This window comes from Varroa destructor, unplaced genomic scaffold (assembly GCF_002443255.2).
Source record: "Varroa destructor unplaced genomic scaffold, Vdes_3.0 BEIS01000002.1, whole genome shotgun sequence".
NCBI lineage: Eukaryota > Metazoa > Arthropoda > Arachnida > Mesostigmata > Varroidae > Varroa > Varroa destructor.
Genome location: NW_019211455.1, coordinates 1,116,700 through 1,134,418, shown reverse-complemented (window position 1 = coordinate 1,134,418; position 17,719 = coordinate 1,116,700). Strand labels below are relative to the sequence as shown.

Sequence of the window (17,719 nt, the reverse complement as noted above, 5' to 3'; positions counted from 1 at the left end):
GCTTAAGCAAGGGCTCCTCTCCCCTGTCACCGCTGACATCATTCCAAGAACTACTCCGGAGCTGTTCGTCGGAGCGGGTCGCGTTCAAAAACCATCGGCGTGGGACGGACTTCCTCTCGCTCCATTCCGCATCCTCTGCTGCTTGACTCAGCATCAGAGTCCGCACCATCTGTTGGTGTCGCCGAACTGAAGTGCTGCACCAGACCAATACAACATCTAGCAATATCCGGTAGCTTGCGCCTGTGTAGGCTGGTGGAGTGCACGAAAAATCCGCTTCATAGCAGTATCAATAATAAGCAGTTCGCTTGTAACTAGCCAGCCCACAAGTGAACCCCAGTCTCATTGTGGCGCAGTGCATCGGCTTCCCCGGCAACGCTTCGACAACCTTTGGGACAACAACGTTCCTGTTTGTTGAGTTCGATTTTATTCGCTTTCATGTAATAATTCCTGTTATCGTTAGTTTGTTTGTATGTGTCTGTGCTTTTGTCTGTTTGTTGGTTTGCGGCTGCGTTCCGTCCGTTCGACTGCGGTTTGGCTGAACCGTTCATTTAGTTGTGCTCAGCATCGTAAGAACTGTGACCGTTATTATTCCCCAAGCAGCCGGTATGGACCTTCATCTTCAAGCAATGTTCTCAGGGCAACCGCTGTTCGGAGGGCCAACACCGCAGTTTCAGCTCGCGCAGGCCAGCCTGGGCGGCATCGGGCAGCAGTCGACCACAAACGCTGCCGACGGCTCCCATGAAGCGTTCCGGGGAAGCGCTAACGCCAACGGAGGCCCGCTCGAACCACTGGCTCTCGAACAGCCAGGTAAGTCTCTTTTCCCTCCTCCATATCTCGACCAATCCATTCGTTAGTGGTTCGCTCTTTCACGTCAGTGTTACGCCGTGTGGCAACGATGTGGGTACATCCGAGCCCCCCTCCCCCCCGATTCCCCAGACCCATTCCCCGATTTGCCCAGCCCTAAAATAGATGAATAATACAACAGTCAGTTAGTTCAGCTTTCTCGAATTTTGGTGGATCTCACATCACCAATCCAACCAGCAATAGGGCAGGAACCTATCGGCCTTTTTACTCATGATGCCATGGCATCGTTGGTAGCTGCATTTGTCCCCTAACAGCTAATACTTCAGCGTCCCTTGCACCCCAATATTTCACGTCTCTATTCAGCAGAAGCGGCGTCAGCAACCATTCCAGCGCTGACGCTTATTTCGTTTACCTCCGAAGAAGACTGCAGATGCCAGGCAGATTCATCTGTAACTTAACCTCTTGATGCCGAGTCGGCACCTTCTTCAGCAGACATCGCTCATCCGGTGCTAGCGTAGAAATGCTAGCCGTACCTGTAATTGGTTTGTGATACATACTTCGTTCACGGACAGGGCCCTACGTAAGCGGTGTAATCAAACGGGTTCTTGCCATTGATCGGCTTGGCACCTGCGGCAGAAGTTATCGGTCCTTGTGTTTTATTTGGGCACGAGAAATGGCGAGGCCGACCTGTACAATAGAGACCTGATTTGAACTTAAAATTGCGACCTCCTTTTTCGCTATTAGTTCTGAAATTAGCAAAATACTTTTCTCCTCAATATTCTCGAGGGAATCAACTTAATTCGTTGCCAATCTCACGAGGCAGTACGCCAACAGGATCTAATAACGCTGTACGTTGTAAGGACTTCTCTTTCGACTGACAATCTCCGTCCTGAAGCAAAGAAATCTATATTAAGCGAAAAGCATATGACTACGCCTTTATCGGATACTCCTTTTAAAAAAAAATTACCTTTGCGTCTACGCTTCTTTAATCGCCAAGGAAAAACGAATTCTATGCGACAACAACGACAAGAAATCAATTTACCGAGATGAAGAATTTCTTAACATATAGAGCAGATTAATTGTGCAAAGCCATTTTCGAATAGCAAAAATTTATTGACGCTTATTTCTTCGATGCGTTTTACATTGATGTTGGACTACATACTAGGACAAGGTAGGTGAAGCCAGTCAAATCGAATAATTATACTAAACGGCACATTTCGTCATTATTTTGTTTTGTACTGCGTTCACGCAGGTGGGGCTGAGGAAAATCAGGGCCTCCTTGGCCACGGGGAGGGTCCAGCTAGAAAGCGACGCACGGTCGAGGATCCACGCGAGGGCAGTCGCTCACTGAGACTGAGTATCAACGCACGTGAACGAAGAAGGATGCATGACCTCAATGACGCCTTGGACGAACTACGCTCTGTGATACCCTATGCTCACTCGCCCTCTGTGCGAAAACTCTCGAAGATCGCCACCCTTCTGCTAGCGAAAAACTACATTCTTATGCAGACAAAAGCGTTGGATGAACTTCGCCGGATCGTCGCCTATCAAAGCGGACTGGGCGGGTTGCCCCTGCCTCCTGGACTGGGCACACCCGATCTATCTGGTCAAGACAACGATGGCGTGGTCAGCGATGAACACACTTCGTAAAACTGATATCGTTTACGAGACAATCAACGTTTAATCCACCGATGCTAAAATGGAAACGATAAGTGATAGACTGAAAGAAGCTGAAGGGAAAGGAGAAAGAATGTGGGCCGCCTTTTCATCTACCCAGAAAAATCACAAGAAAAAGATAACCCAACAAAAAATTGTATGCGGGCAGCCCGAATCGATATAAGAAACAGTCAGCAGTCTTTAGCTTTACCGACTCGAGGCCTTCTTCGGGTCGGCAACCTTCTTGGGCATATTATATATATATACATATATATTATACACATTCATATAGAATTATATATACATACAGATATACAATTTAAAGCATCGCTGGAAGAAGATAGACCTGTACTATACACAGGCTGAGTCGAAAAGGAGCAGAGTGGAGATACGAAAGAAAGGGTGGAAAAGAAAAGGAAGATAGACAAGCGTGCAGACAGCAGGTTGATTGTGCCATCCTGGCCTATTCCCATTGTAGAATCTATCTAGGTAGGGAAAAACTCATCAGTCCGAAAGCTTTAGCCGGTCAGTTGCGAGACGCAAGCATTTCTGATCTGGCGACGACGCCGACCGAAAGACCTGACATACTTGTATAGTTTCTTTCCGTAGGAAGTGAACGTCTTACTCCAATTCGGGAGGGTTCCTTCGAAAAGATGGACGAAAAGGAAAGAAAAATTAAAGAAAGGAAGCTAGCAAGAGTACATGATTCACCACGAAAAATTTCACAGTTCACACTTCGACGTTTCGGTATGCTAACGGCCTTTTCTTCCCAGTGGTTGGTGCAAACCGAGTCGTGTGTTTGTTATTTCTCTTCTTTGGTGTATAACTAACAGTTCTCATGTTACTTTGCGTCACTAACCGAAACTTTTAAGCAGTCAAACTTCTTTTTTACTCAGCCGTCAAGAAAGAAATGAGAAGATTTCTTTTCTCCACTTCATGGCTCAATGTGATCATGTACATAGAGCTATTCGGCAGTCCGATAGAATCCGACACAGAGCTTCTCTGCTGTTGCAGAGACGCTTAAGTCTCATTTTGGTACTCCTCTTTGAGGTATCACGTTCCTCTCCTGCCATTGTGATATCCCGCGTCAGTACCCAAGAGCCGCCGACCTGCGGACGATGTGCTATCTTAATAACGCACGATCTGTCACGCATTGTCACGGTTGGGTCTCAGCGGAAACTTCTTCTTGCCAGACGAGCAGGAGTTACTTGACAATGAGGTCGCTCAGCTTTGTGCGTCCATATGGTTGCTTTGGTAACGAATTGCTTTAACAGATCTCGTCAAAGTCGGGTAATCTGAACTCTCTTAGGTGAATTGGACGATGTCAGAACCGGCAGCGGATCGAGAAGGACAGAGCTTGTCCTATGTATGGTTACCCCACCACACAGGATAGACTCGTTTAATTCCAATAGCACAAACACATTCGCAGCAGAGGGATAACGATGATGATTATTTAATAATAATGATGCTGATGCGCTGCGGTCGTATATGAGAATGCATGAACTACTTTATGTATAAGTATGAAGACAAATGAGGCAACGGCCAGAGAACAATAATTATAACAATGAAAACAAAAAAAAAAACAAAAAAAAACTCTTAAAATGCATTCATGCATTATATCTTAAGGAAAATAAAATTAGCTTTCCATCTAAAAGCCTAGGTTCGTAGTCATTCGTGACAAGTGTACGCACACTAAGGTAGTGGGGTAACAAAATAGTAGAGTAAAGGGATCGTGTCACACACTACCACCAAACGGCGAATGGCGTCTGGCCGTACATGAGAAAAGGGCACACAGTGGAAAGTCATCCGGCGAAATGCATGCAGCCATACCATCCCATACGAAAAGACAAGAAGCGTTTGTGCACTTTAGGATTTTGGCTTTACTTTATCGAGATGAAATGGACTCGGTAAAGGCGATATTGGGGAGAAACTAAGTGGACGTATAGTGCGCCGTTCTCCATAGCGTCGAGTTTTAAGGAAAGCTTGTGTGATATTTACAGGTAGACTATGCACTAGTAGTAGTAGCCCTGCACAAGGCTCCTTATCCACGTAATAACACCGCAAATAGTATACGCGGCCGTATGCTGTGTCTCTTCTACCTATTTTCTCACCTTTCTCCCGTTGCTATTTTCTAGCTTACACTGTTTTCCAAAAGGCGCCAGTGGCAGCAGCATCGGCCCCTCGGCTTTGTGCTAGAGTGTTACGTGAGCACTTCGCCTCGACAGAAAATACTATATGTGTCTTTTTGTCTATGAGGTGGCTTCTTTTTTCAGAACCTGTTCGTACGCATCCTCCACCACGGTCCCTTGTCGACCCCTTTCTACTTCTTTTAGCCCCTTGTCGTCTACTTTGCAAATGGAGATACTGCATGAGGACGGAAGGACCATAGCGATGTATCGTGCTGGCAACTTAGCCGACCATCGTCGTAAGGAGGCGACATAGTACACACAACGACGCGTCCAATTCACAGATACGGCCAGTCAAACCGACGCGCTCAAACATACGAATACACGCCCACAAGGAATCCATGAATCAGAAGCACGCCGGTCAAAAAAAGGTGCAACGCCATGCAATGGTTCTTTAACCAAGTTGCAGTGGCAACGGGAAAGTGGTGTCCCCGTTTCCGCTTTCGGTGGTTAGTGAACAGGCAAGCCCAGTAGAAGCAACACATACAGCGACGACAAGCAGTATTTGCTTCTGTTGTTATGGACGGCCGGACAACAGCATACGCAGCGCGGGGGAGGCTGGTCATGGCCGCAAAGTTGTATCTGAGGAAGACATAGAGCCAGGGGGCGAAGAAAAAGCCAATGGAGACCCTCAGCGAACGACTAACGGGTTAGATAGCTAGTGGGGACCAGGGGTAGAGCAGCAGAGGCAAGCTGAAAAGACGCAGTAACCCGTTATAGCCCGAGGAGTTGTCCCCCTCGACAGGATAGGTATAAAGGGTGTGTCGTCGGGGTGATGGGGTCCTGCTACACAACGCTACATCCGCTGCCTCTTGGGCCAAAGTGGGAGAAATACATTTTTCAGGTGTCACTTTCAGCATGGCCGCACAAACACATGCAAATATAGGCAACATATAGTGAACCTAAGCAAGCGACCTAAGTAGCAACCTGGCTAGTCACCGACCACAACAAGAATGAGCAAAAGACTGACATAGCGAACCCTATTCGCCTATCTGAGAGAGTAACGGATGGGTAAGGTTTTAGCAATAACAACGACAATCCGGCAGAAACTCTAGCTAAATTCTAGTGAACAGCTATTGTAGTTTTCCCACGGTATACGCTGTCGATGTGGTGGTATCGACTATTATCCGGTTGTGTCGCTTTCGTGCGCAAGATGAACTTGCATAGTTTAAGTAAGTTGAATTGCTTGATTACAACGAAAAATCATTCCGCATTTTACGTGCGACTAGCGGTACCAGTGTTAGATCGTTTCTGTGAGTACGAAAGGTAGCCAGACACTCTAAGCAATAGATTAAAATCAAAGAAGATCCTGCCTAGTTATTTCTCAACCAACACGTTCCATCGCACAGATAGATGCACGCGACACTGCACAACAATTGTGATTACTTAAAAAAACAAACAGTATTTATGGGACGTTGTTACAGCTGTGTAGACGCATATTAAGGGTAAGAGCTAATAAAACAATTAATTCACCCTTCTTTATTGATCCTGCATTCCTGTGCTGCTATGCCAAGCGGCACGGTTATTATACAAAACGTCGTCCTTTATATTTTAGAAGACGGCCCTTGGGCCGTTATTCCTAAACAGCGAAATGTATCGAAGACTCCAAGGAGAAGCCTTGACAACAAAGCTTTAATCCGGTTGCAGTGACCGTGACCCTTTGAGTGAACTTAAGTATAGTGCAACATGAAACTGCTGAGAGCTCCCTCCGCGATGGAACGGCGAAGGCAATGTACAACCGGGAGCAAGTAATACAATAGCTGGCGGGCGGCTATGGGGATCTGGACTTTCAGAATTTAGTCAAACTGTCGGCATTCCGGAATATCGGCCCCATTCGAATCATTATTATGTTATTAATGAAGGGTCCCTCCAGAGCGTCTATCGTCGCTCCTCCAGTCGATGGGACTCCGGAACGGCGCATTGAACCCGTGAAAGGCTCGGAAAAACAGAGAGAAACAGAGTCACACATAACGAAGCACAGACGAATAAAAAAGGGAGAGAGAGAAGAACAGCGTGATTGTAAACTAAGGAAAAGACCGTCAGGCATAGCCTGATGCCGTTCGTGCTACGTTCACTCGACCCATTCTTTGTCTGCTACCAGCTTCATTTTTTCACCGAACGTCTGGGGGGGATCGGAGCGGCAAACTGGTTTTGTGACAGGCAGTTCTGTGAAGGGACCTATGCCGAAAGCGTACCTCGATGCTTAGTATCCCTGCTGGCCGGTGGGTCGATCGGCTCATTCATTTTTTCGTTGGTTGATTCATCGAAGAGATGGTTCATGGGCCTTGCCTTGCGGGCTGCTTGCATCGCTGGCTGGCTGAGTTGTAGCTCGACAGACAACACGAATGAAGCTCGAAGCCAGCGAAGCGAGTGAACGCTCAGGGACCAGAGGACCTACCAGACCAAGAAAGGCAAACTACCGCTTGCTTCCCAGTCGCTGGTCAGTAAGAGCCGCAGCCTGCTTGGGCCTGCTCCGTAGCAAGGTCTTCTCTGGCAGCCAAACCAACCGTCTCACTCGCTAGCTCTTGCCCTGACTGACAGTCACGACCGTCGAATTCCCAATCCTCTTCCTAACGCCACCGCTCTTCTATGGACAGTAGGCCCCTGCACCCTCAAGCTGTCCTGTATTCCATGACGCTTGGACGGGTAGCCCCATACGGATGGACAAATATTGGCTGCTACGCTCTCTTGCCCCCCATTTCCCGAAGCAGAACAGTATAGGCTGAAAACTTCCAGCAGAAATGGCCGGGGAACGGATGCGAAAGCCGGCTTTGAATCAGACTTTAACTGCGAACGTTTGGTGGCGAGGAAGCCGAGGAGCTCGCGAGTCACTAGGTGCATTCCTTACCCGCTAACTGGGAGCCCCTCAACAGACCAACAACTAGCCTCTAAGCAAAGTAGTACCCGCGATGAACGCAATCTCTCTAGACGCTTGCTTGAAGTTAAAGCAACAGCTTGTGTTATCTAGCAATAACAACCGATTAGTCAATTAATTTTGACCCTAAGAAAAATGGATGAAAAGCGGCCCATAGCGTTGAATCCTCGTTAAATATGAACCAATATCCGTTTGGGGATAACGGATCATGACATTTCCCTATTGAGAAGATTTGTGGCGCCGGGGTTTTTGGAACTCGTTCGTTTCTCTCATATATCTATGGAATATTCATTTTCGTTGCTGAAGTAAGGAAAACCAACCGTTTTGAATACTTGGATAACTGTGTTATTACCCCACGACTTCAAACATAAATCTGCGCTTAGTTTAGTCAAAAAACAGGCTAGCCAAGTTTCAATTTGCAGATCGCCGAACACGAAACACGAAATGATTCATTAACTTGGAATTTATTTATTTTTTGGACAGCAATCATTATTGAACTCTTACTGAGAATTTTCTTTCACGGTTCAGGCCTATAACTAAAAATAGGTTAGGTAACACACTCTGCACTTCGGTGCAAACTACGATGGAGCCCCTATGGCTCCTCGATGCGATTTCTTCTACGATTAGATGTGCAATAGGAAACAGAAGGAACGAAAGCTTCGCCGCATTTTTCTCAATGGCATGCCTAAGTGCGGCAACTGTTGCGATTTGCTTGTTTGATGCCATTTTTCAGGACCAAATAAGAGTCCAGTTCGATTGGAGAAAATGAAGTTCGGAAGGACGGAGGCACGATCATCGGCGAGGTCTACAAAACAACGACACCAGAGGGTAGCAAGGAAAGGCTACTAGGTGAGGGAATGCTTAGGTGTCTATGACAACGGTGGCAGGCAGTAGTCGAGCTGTTAACCTGAACCTGTAAGATGTAACGATAGGTGGAGCAATTCAAAGCGGATTCGTAGCCGAACAAAGTAGCTGGTGTTGGACTTCGGGACTAAATGTACGTGCCGGTTGAGGCTTCCTCCGGCGGTCGACTAAACGAAGCTCTAAGACCACAAACAAGATGAACACCCGCTTGACCGTAGTAAGGATGGAATGAACAAAGAAGACAATCGGCAGCTGGGCGTCTGTTTGCCTCCTGCTTCTAGCGATAGCGGGACGAACGGCGATAGCCCCCGTCCCAAGCTTCTGTTACGACACTCTGGGAGTGCGGGAGACGCTGCTGACGAAGCGCAATTTGTTCTTTCGGTGATACAAACAAGCCCTTCCAGACGAACTTGACAAGCAGTGAAGACTTCTGCATCTCCTCCAGGCAACCACACTCAGTATGGCAATATCTTTTCTAGGCATGATAATCCTAGATCGGTATGATGTACCGCTAAGACTTCGCTAACATCCACGGAACAGCTAGTCCATTGGCGTTAACGACAATCAAATCCACAATATCCGCTTGAAACCATAACAAACAGGTGAAATTCGTTTTCCGACGTAGTATTCGCTGGAACCTGCTTTTCTTATCCATAATTTGTCACTGATCGCACATGTACCTGCGCACATGCCTAAGAACCCGTCCTGAGATACGATATATGCCCTACTACCACGAATGGTACTCGTAACGCTATCTTGCTGTCGCATTTAAATTTTCACACAAATAGGCCCCTGGTTACTTGCGATCTACATATAGCAGAGTATCCTCTGTTTGCGTTCCCGTTTTTTACCACCCTTTCAAGACTATAGGGGGTAACCATACGCACCCGCCTATGTGTTATCTATCTATCCATGTAAAAGTGGTATTTCTTGCCTTTTGGCCATTGTCTTAGTTGGTTATGTCCAATGAGTAAGCCCTCCCAGACGGGAGAACGAGAGATAAGAAGAAGCAGAAGACGGTAAGATGCGAAACGACGCTCCAGTTGTCGGGCTTGTGGGGTGACGGGCGGGCAAGGCGAGGCAGAGTATCAACCTCAAATTGCGCAGGTTGTGAGCAGTAGGATTGAGTGCAGTAGTAGCTAAGAAGTAAGCAGGCAGGTAGCCCTTAGGTTAGTAGGTAGGTTAGGGCGCACTCCCAAAGATAACTGCTCCTCTCTCCATGGTCGTAGTAGAATGTGATGGTGGAAGCTGGCTTCGCCAGCTATTATAGTAGTAGACCTGTATATATATATATATATGCTAGTATATCGTACGAGGCGGCTTGGACGAGGAAAGCTCGAGCAATCCTGTTATTTCTGCGTCTTGCCCCTACTGCTGCTGCTGCTGCTAGCCGCCATGCTCCTGCTGCCGTCGTCTCTGACGTCCCTACGTGGGCCAGGCGTCTCTATGTGTTCACTCACTCACAGCTAGCTCACTTACGCTTTAGCTAGTCTATGGAGTTCTATGGGGCCGAGAGGACGACTGTAGTGGTGCTGCTGCCGCCAGTGGCCGCTGATTCGCCGCTGCTACATCTGCTCCTCAAGCTCCCGAGCCTGTTGGTTCCTGTCTTTCCTCCGCTGTAACTGGGCCTGTAGAATCCGCGCGTTAGTCCGGTGGTCAGTCGCTTACTTGTCCACTATCCTGCTAGCCCGTTTACTCTAGCTCTGACTGCTTAGGTGCCTGACTCGTTCAGTCGCGCGCACTCGCGCTTGTCCCACTTCTTTAGTTTCCAAAGACACGCCTCTTCTCCCATAGTCTATTCGGCCTCTGACCAGCCCATTTCTGCTTATAGCCAGCTCGATTTGGTTCGACTTGCCGCGGATGGGCTAAGCCCTTAGGTCACCGTTAACTTGTTTCGATGATCAGATGGGAGGTTTAGCATAGCAGTACCAGCCAAAGCAGTAGCGGCAGCAGCACTTTCCTACAGCAGAGGAAGCTGCAAGCTGCCGAGGGCAGTGCGGTGCTAGGCTGAAGAGTTAGTCTAGCTTGTCTGCTTGCCCCGATCGATGTAGAGGGTGTGTTGTATGTGTATCCCTACAGGGAGCGCAACTGGGGATACAAAGACGCGGGCGGAGGAAGAGAGAGGAACAACCAGCAGCTCGGGGCGCTAGTAGCAGTCAGGCAATAGACAAGCTTAAGGGAATCGGCAGGGGTTTGGTATTCGCCTTCGGGAGTGCGGCGCATGCGCGTAGAGAAGCTGAGGGTTGAGGGACGCTATCAGGGCCCCGGAAGGGATGGTGGCAGCGGAGGATGGTGGTGGTAGCAACGGAGGGTTTGGCAAGAGGACGAAGAGGAGGGAGCCAGCCGAAAGCAGCAGCGGCTGCAGGCGGCAGCAGCACACACGGGACCGGCGGGTGGCACTACTCGGTGGCGGTCATTGCGGCGCGCCGACATTCTTCAAGTAAATCTCCTACACCCTGACAACACACTTACTACGAGCAGCAGGGCCGTTTTGGCAGTCTGCTCGGCGCCAGGAACAGCCAAGTAGTCCCGTTGCCTTGGCGGCAGACTGATGTCTTCCTACGAGCCAGGTCTGCCATTGTCTAGTGCGTAGCCTGCCTAACACTACTGCATAACTACCATAGCTCGTATACCGCGTAAAACTAACGGCCCTACAAAAACTACCTTAGTCACCGGCATATTGTCGACAGCCAACGGCTAGAGAGGACCGACAACTGTTCTTCGGCGGCGGGCGGTCACTTCGTCGTCATCAGCGGCAATCATCCGACATTACTACCGACCTCCAGTTTCACAACTTAGCCAACCTTAGCGACAAGACAGATTCTACTATCACTGCCATCCAGCCTACCAGCCAGCGGTGAGTACTTCTAACTTATAAGTTCTGTGCTTTCTGGATACCTATTCTTCGCTCTGGACCCTTCATCGACTGATCCGCCAGCTCTGCTCCTGAATCCCCTTGTTGTCCCTGGCAAGACGATTCATTCAATAGTTTCCTTGAGCAAATCCGTTCTACTATATTGGTTGTTCAATCCACCACTAGTAGCCTAGGCCTCATGGCTCACTAGGAGTGCTCATCGTAACTGATTGTCGAGGAACACCGAACCGAGATAAAGGTGATCAGACTGTTAGGTTAGCAGGACTATCAGGTCATGTGACTCGATAAACCTCTGCTTCATGCCGGTGTCACCAGCAAAGGCCACCAGGAGCCTTACTATCATCGCTATCATTACCGTGATTGCTATCGACTCAGTAACCATTATTATTATTATTCGTGCACCTCATTGTATTCCCTTTTGATTCGCTGTTTCTCTCTGTTCGGAATGTTTTTGTGTATAGCCCATTTTTGTGTTTAGTATTGCTTTTTTAAGATATATTGTCACCAAGCTATTGGCTATCGTTGCCGTTTAGTGTATAGCCATCTTGGTGCGAAACAACTAGGGCCACCTGTGGTCTTAGGCCTGCGTAGCAGACTGATCCTATACGATGGAGTATTATAGGCCAACCGGTTCGAGCCCTTCAGCAATAACAGTGTGAGTAAACTATATAGTAGTACGAATGCATTGATTGGTATAATGGTTTTCAACTACAGCTGGTATAATTAGCTACCTCTATCAAACTTGGCCACATAGGAAATTCGGTTCTGGTATCGTCGAGTAAATTACATAACTTATTTGGACATGTTAAGAGATAGGTTAAAACTAATCGAGTTTTAAAAGTTTTTTTTGTTAAAAATCTAATTTTCCAGTTATTTAAACTTAGACCTTTACCATGTAATCGTAAGTGGCCATATATTATATCTATCCTGTTTATAACCGATTTGGTAAATACCTTTGTCTTATGCCATCTCATCAAACCTATCGACTTCGTTTTAAAAGCGGCCAAATCCTTTATAAATCAAAACTATTCACATACGTAATATCTGTGTCAAGCAGCGCATAATGCTCACAATCGCTCCTCAACTACACTCAAACGAAGTGATCCAGTCTGCGCGTTGACTGTTTCATCAAAGGAACATCCGTATTGCTAGAGCACAATGTGTCCCCATTATTACGAATGATGTTCTCACAATGCTCGAGGCTACGAGAGATTTGTTCAACCCAACAAACTGTGCGCAGGCTATATAACTGTAATTCTGTCAAATATCGAGGTGTCGGGGACGAACTGGCCTTCTTAAGCTACCTTAGTCGATTGTCAATGAAGCGACTAGGTTGGATAAAAGAATCGGTTTGTCGTCCTTGTCGATTGCAATGATCCGTCGTCCTTTTCTTTCTCGTTGAGGGGAGCCTGAGCTGGCTAGTTGACTGACTAGCGTTGATGAGCACGGTCGCTCCGATACGCTCCGTGGCAGACTCTCCAAAGCCCCGCCCACGCCCCCCTACATCCACCAGTTCAGGAATGTTCTAAAAGTCTGAAAAAAGGAAGGCTTTACCCAGCTGGAAGACTCCCTAGGAGAATTATCTGCTCGCTGCTTTCTCTCCAAATGCTCGCCATTATCCTCGTGGTCGTATGGAAACCTGTAGAAGCAGGGTTTAGATAGGGTGCGGATCGGCGTCGGACCCAACGGTTTTTCTGGGCACTGGTATGCCATTTTGGCGGTTGGATCAGCAAAAGTTGGCAACCCGGCCACCCCTCTCACTCGATTGCCTTCTCTCCGTGTCTGGCTTTTTCCCTCATTCGCTTTTTCTGTCGTTGTGCTTTGACGAATCTCTCCCCGTTCCCCTTCATCGCCACACTGTACAGACTTTCTGCCAGTTTGGCATTAGAAGAGTACCGAAGTGGAAGGGGCATATCGAGGTAGGAAAGCAAAGAGGTACCCATCAACAAACATTTCCTGATATAGAGTTAAACAGAGAGACGGCAAGGTATCGCCATAAAAGGCAGAAGACTGCGGTACGGAGCTGGTGAAATCGAAGGTCCCATCATCTGAGCTAGCTGAGTCGAGAAATGGCAGCTATACGTTCAGCATCATTTCCTCAAACATCACCTCATTTCGTCCTGCACATCTAAGTTTCGTCCATTCCATTTGGCTACAAAACTCGAAGAAAGCGTTATTACTATGCAAGCCGAGAGACTTGCACGCCTGCTAGCTTCGTCTTGTGTCATCAGACCCACTATTACCAACACAGCATCTACCCACTAATGTTTCTGCTATACCAAGCAGCCTCGTAAGTATAAGGGCCTTTCTGTATCTCGTTTCAACAGATCAGAGCTTGGCACTGTTTCTTGTTTTTCTTCGCATTTCTTCATTCTGCTTTGTGTGGCATCCAGCGCAAAAGGCTAGCTGAACTTCTGCTGAAGTCGCGCCATTGCGTGTCACCTTCGCGGCCCGTTAGCTGTGCCACTACAACGAGCGTTTCTTTCGCGCCAGCTTCGGATTCTGCCTTTATTAAAAAGTTTTTGACGAAAAAGGTTCGGTTTTTTAAACTTTCTGCTCATTTGTATTTATATGTCCGTCTTCCCTTCACAATTACTAAAACCGTTCGCCAAAGAGGCTCTTGTACGGCAAGAGCGAGAGTCATACCTCACGAGCACTTCTCATGAACACAGGACGAAAACAAGGCTGGAACGTGAGCATGTAATTTTAGTGCTTTTACAATGCTAGGCTCAATGAAGCAGATGTTAAGTGCAAGTTCGTCGATGGCTCAACAAACCACCTTCTTATATATATAATGTTATGCTTGCTGAACAGAGTGCTCTGAACGTTTAAGCGGCTCTTTATGAAACGTCAACATGCAACTGCTCTAGCTTACTGTACAAGCTATAAACCCGTCAAAAATCGCCAGCTGTTTTGAACGATTACTTTAGATCACTAGAGCAATTGGATGGCGTCATTATAACTACCAATTGCTTCGTTGAGGGATCACGTCAGAGATCCAGTCTCTGCGTTGTTGAAGTCTCGCAACCGCCCGCGGTTGGTCGCTACTTAGTGAGGTCTCTGGCGTGTACGTTGACAATATATACAATACGTGGTCCGTGGCAATGTAACACGTAAGGTAACGGTAGACTGGACGATGTTGATCCGTAGTTCAGTGATCCTGCTGCCGTTGGCTGACAACCTTTACCCACTGTGGATAAAGTTGCTATCGACCCAGCTGTCTAGTCAGCTATTTGTCCGCATTCGAGTGGGTGTTCGCAACTGTGCTCGCACTGTTTAAATCCTATCCAATTAAAATTATTACAACGGTCAGGTTGCCACAGTTCAACAGCTATCCGCTGGTAATAGTAGTTTCTGCTGCTTTGAACTGTACGGTAGCTGCAGCAGAAATGCGAAAGCTTTCGGGGCGCAGGAAAAGCAGGACGGAAAAAGAGAAAGCAGCGGAAGGCGAATCTTTAGACCTCTTTCTTTCTCATCGTCGTCGTCGTCGTCGTCGTCGTCGTCAGTGGCGACTTCTAACTGATACCAAACGAGTAAAGTTCCGGCTGTGCAGCACGCAAATTGTTGCCTCTTCTTCGAGTGTGTATGGCTATATATGCACGTTTGTAACCGTGTGTTTATGCACGAGTATAGGTTTGTATAGAGATTCTCGGCGTCGGTCACGGGCAAGACTTGCTGGCCTATAGCGAGCGGCCGTTTACCACAGTAGCAGCGCAGGCCTTGTGGAGAAAATAAGCTGGGACACATAGGTGAAAAACGAAGAAGAGAGAAAAAGTAGCGTGGACACATGAACAGGCCGATGGGAGGGCAATCGAATTCATGGACGAACAGACGGGTCGACACAGACAGATTGGCTGAGTCAGAGACAACCGAAAAAATACGTACGGATTTAGTTAGTCTGTCTACACCTGCATCTATCTCGGCTGTGTATCAGGCTGCTGCATTACACCTCCGAATACGAAAGAACTGGGGGTTGCACACACAAACAAATGAACGAAAATGCTGGAGGGAAGGTATGAGCCCTACGCAAATAGACAACGAATCGCACCTGTACTACCATTATTACACTGACCAACTTAACCTTCCTTGTGAAACCACTAGCATTGTGTTGAGGCTGCTGCTTCGCATTAGCCAGTAGTATCTGTGACAAACGGTAACCAATGAAGGCAAAAACGGTATATATATATATATATATATATATATATATATATATATATATATATATATAGCCTTAATCTATTTCATCACGTCTGCCACTGTGTGAGATAAGACAAAGGTGCCATGAAGCGCCTGCCAGCCAATGATATAGCTGAGTCAGTTTCCTAGATTTTGGTGGCAGTGACTGACAATATGGTTGAAATCGCGAAAGGGTTATTCGAACGGCTAGTTCATTGGCACTCGCCTTCCAGAGACATTCGACGAGAAGAAGTCCAAGTAATGGGCTGAATAATAGGAACGGTTCACGAAGGAACGGATATGCCCACCGGGCCAGATCGTAAGGAGGGCATGTAGGTAAAGTTTTGGGAAGATATATGTTCGTGCTTAATTCAAATTCAGGGGAAACACAGTAGAATCTTAAAGCAAAACTATACCAGCCTTTTATCCTCGTTTACTGGTTTGCCTGAAGTTGAACTGGTTGCCTCCTACGTCGCTATAGGGAGGCCAGCGAAACGTTCAGCGATTCTATGAGCGCAATGCGGTCTCTGATAGACAAGCTGAGTATGAGACCCACGTTCGGTTTTTGTGCCGTATTCGAAGAACAATGAGATCAGCACCTATGACTAATTTTCTCTCTGCAGTGAAAATGACTTCCTACACTGAGTATGTGCGGGTAGCTCAAGGCTATATGCTTAAAGAGTCTGGCGCTTCCTAGTGAGAGGGTCCCAAGCAATCTGTAATAACTTCAACTAGTGCGGGCATTAACCGAGTCTTGGACAAGAGCGCAGCTCAACCACTGGTCAGCCTATCAGCTTGATAACGACGAGCCCCTGCAACGACATCGGCCTCCCGGCGTATCAACGTAGAGCCATCGGTAGACACCAAGGATTAATGGGGAAGGCCGCGGCATTACCACCACAATAAAGTGCACACCAGGTCGTCGATTGGTGTGGGTGGGTGGGTGAACCTGTTACCCCGAACTTTGACCGGGCGTCCTACCCGTTAGTCGGCTTGGGAATACCGTTGGAGAAACGTACGAAGAGATCACGGAATGACCTATTGAGAGCTACGGATAGTTATCGTTCGCCGGGTGATATCGGCGGGACAAAATCATCTTGCCGGATAAGCGTGACCAAATTGTAACGAAGGAAGCAACATAACATTAATCTATGAGTAAGTACACATCTGCCATATAAGATAAGGGGAGATGCCGTCAAGCCTGTTCCTGCTGGCGAACAACAAAGTAAACTGTTCGTAAGTGCAGATATATATAGAATAAAACTTGAAATCGATCATTCCTTCTCAGCTAATAATTTAAATTTACTATAAGAATCTGCTTTAGTGCTCATTCAAGAGGACTTTGATGAAAATGGATGGAAAATGATGGAAAAAAGACGAGCACCTCTACATTGTCATCGCGATGTGACAGCATATCTTCCATCAGATAGGTTGGATAGCGATGTCCTATAAAAACCGTTTTCCGTTTATCAGATTTGACACCGATTGACATTCCTTGGTATGGCTATCTTAGCAGTTAGGTTTACGCTAAAAGACCATCGAGACCGGAGAATCAAAAAGCCGCAAATGAGTTTATGAGTCAATAGCTTACTGTTATCAACAGCCTATTGCGATAAGCAAAAGTTACATTTTGTGTGGATTCTTTTGGAATTTAAATATCAATTATATATAAATAAAAGCTGAGGTCATAATAATTAAAATCGTGTACGCGTTTTTTAGAACACCCTCTATATATATATATATATATATATATATATATATATATATATATATATAAATTAATAACTGCTTATATCTGCGCGAATTGTTAGGCATGTATTCGACTGAAAGGCCAGTTACGGTTTAATAAGAACACAGCATCATTAATGGTATTTAGGGTGTAATTATGTTGTATCGTATTTTTCACCAGCAATTATATATATATATATATATATATAGATGACATTCGATATAGATGATTACGGTAATATGGCACACAATAGCTACAGCATCGATAGAGATTTTAATGAGCACTGCATGGTACTTGTTCTATTGCTCGAGATGTGGTTGCTGCTGCCTCGCGCGATCAGTTTCTCCCGCAGCATCATCGCTACTGGTAACATCTAACGCAGCAGCAGCAGCAGCAGCAGCAGCAGCAGCAGTAGTAGTAGCAGCAGCAGCAGCAGCAGCAGCAGCAGCAGCAGCAGTAGTAGCAGCAGCAGCAGCAGCAGCAGGCTCGTATTCGATTGAACTGTTGCACAGCGCCTCACTCGCTGTTGCTAAGCGCTTAACAGCTGTATTGTA

General features: G+C 46.9%; 1 protein-coding gene across 2 annotated transcripts in view; it reads left to right on the top strand.

The window, feature by feature from the left end:
- Positions 1-161: 161 nt before the first annotated feature.
- The window catches only part of LOC111244428 (uncharacterized), a 54,117-nt gene continuing 36,559 nt past the window's right edge, over positions 162-17,719 (top strand). Inside the window, exons 1-2 of one of the 2 annotated variants that reach the window (XR_015319891.1) lie at positions 162-807; positions 2,057-11,242. Coding sequence is in view for 1 of the 2 variants with exons in the window: in XM_022791562.2 (XP_022647297.1) it covers positions 606-807; positions 2,057-2,454 (600 nt within the window). In the remaining variant the exon portion in view is untranslated. Of the gene's footprint in view, positions 808-2,056; positions 17,131-17,719 lie in introns of those variants that run through there. The other variant, XM_022791562.2, reaches the window with a different exon arrangement.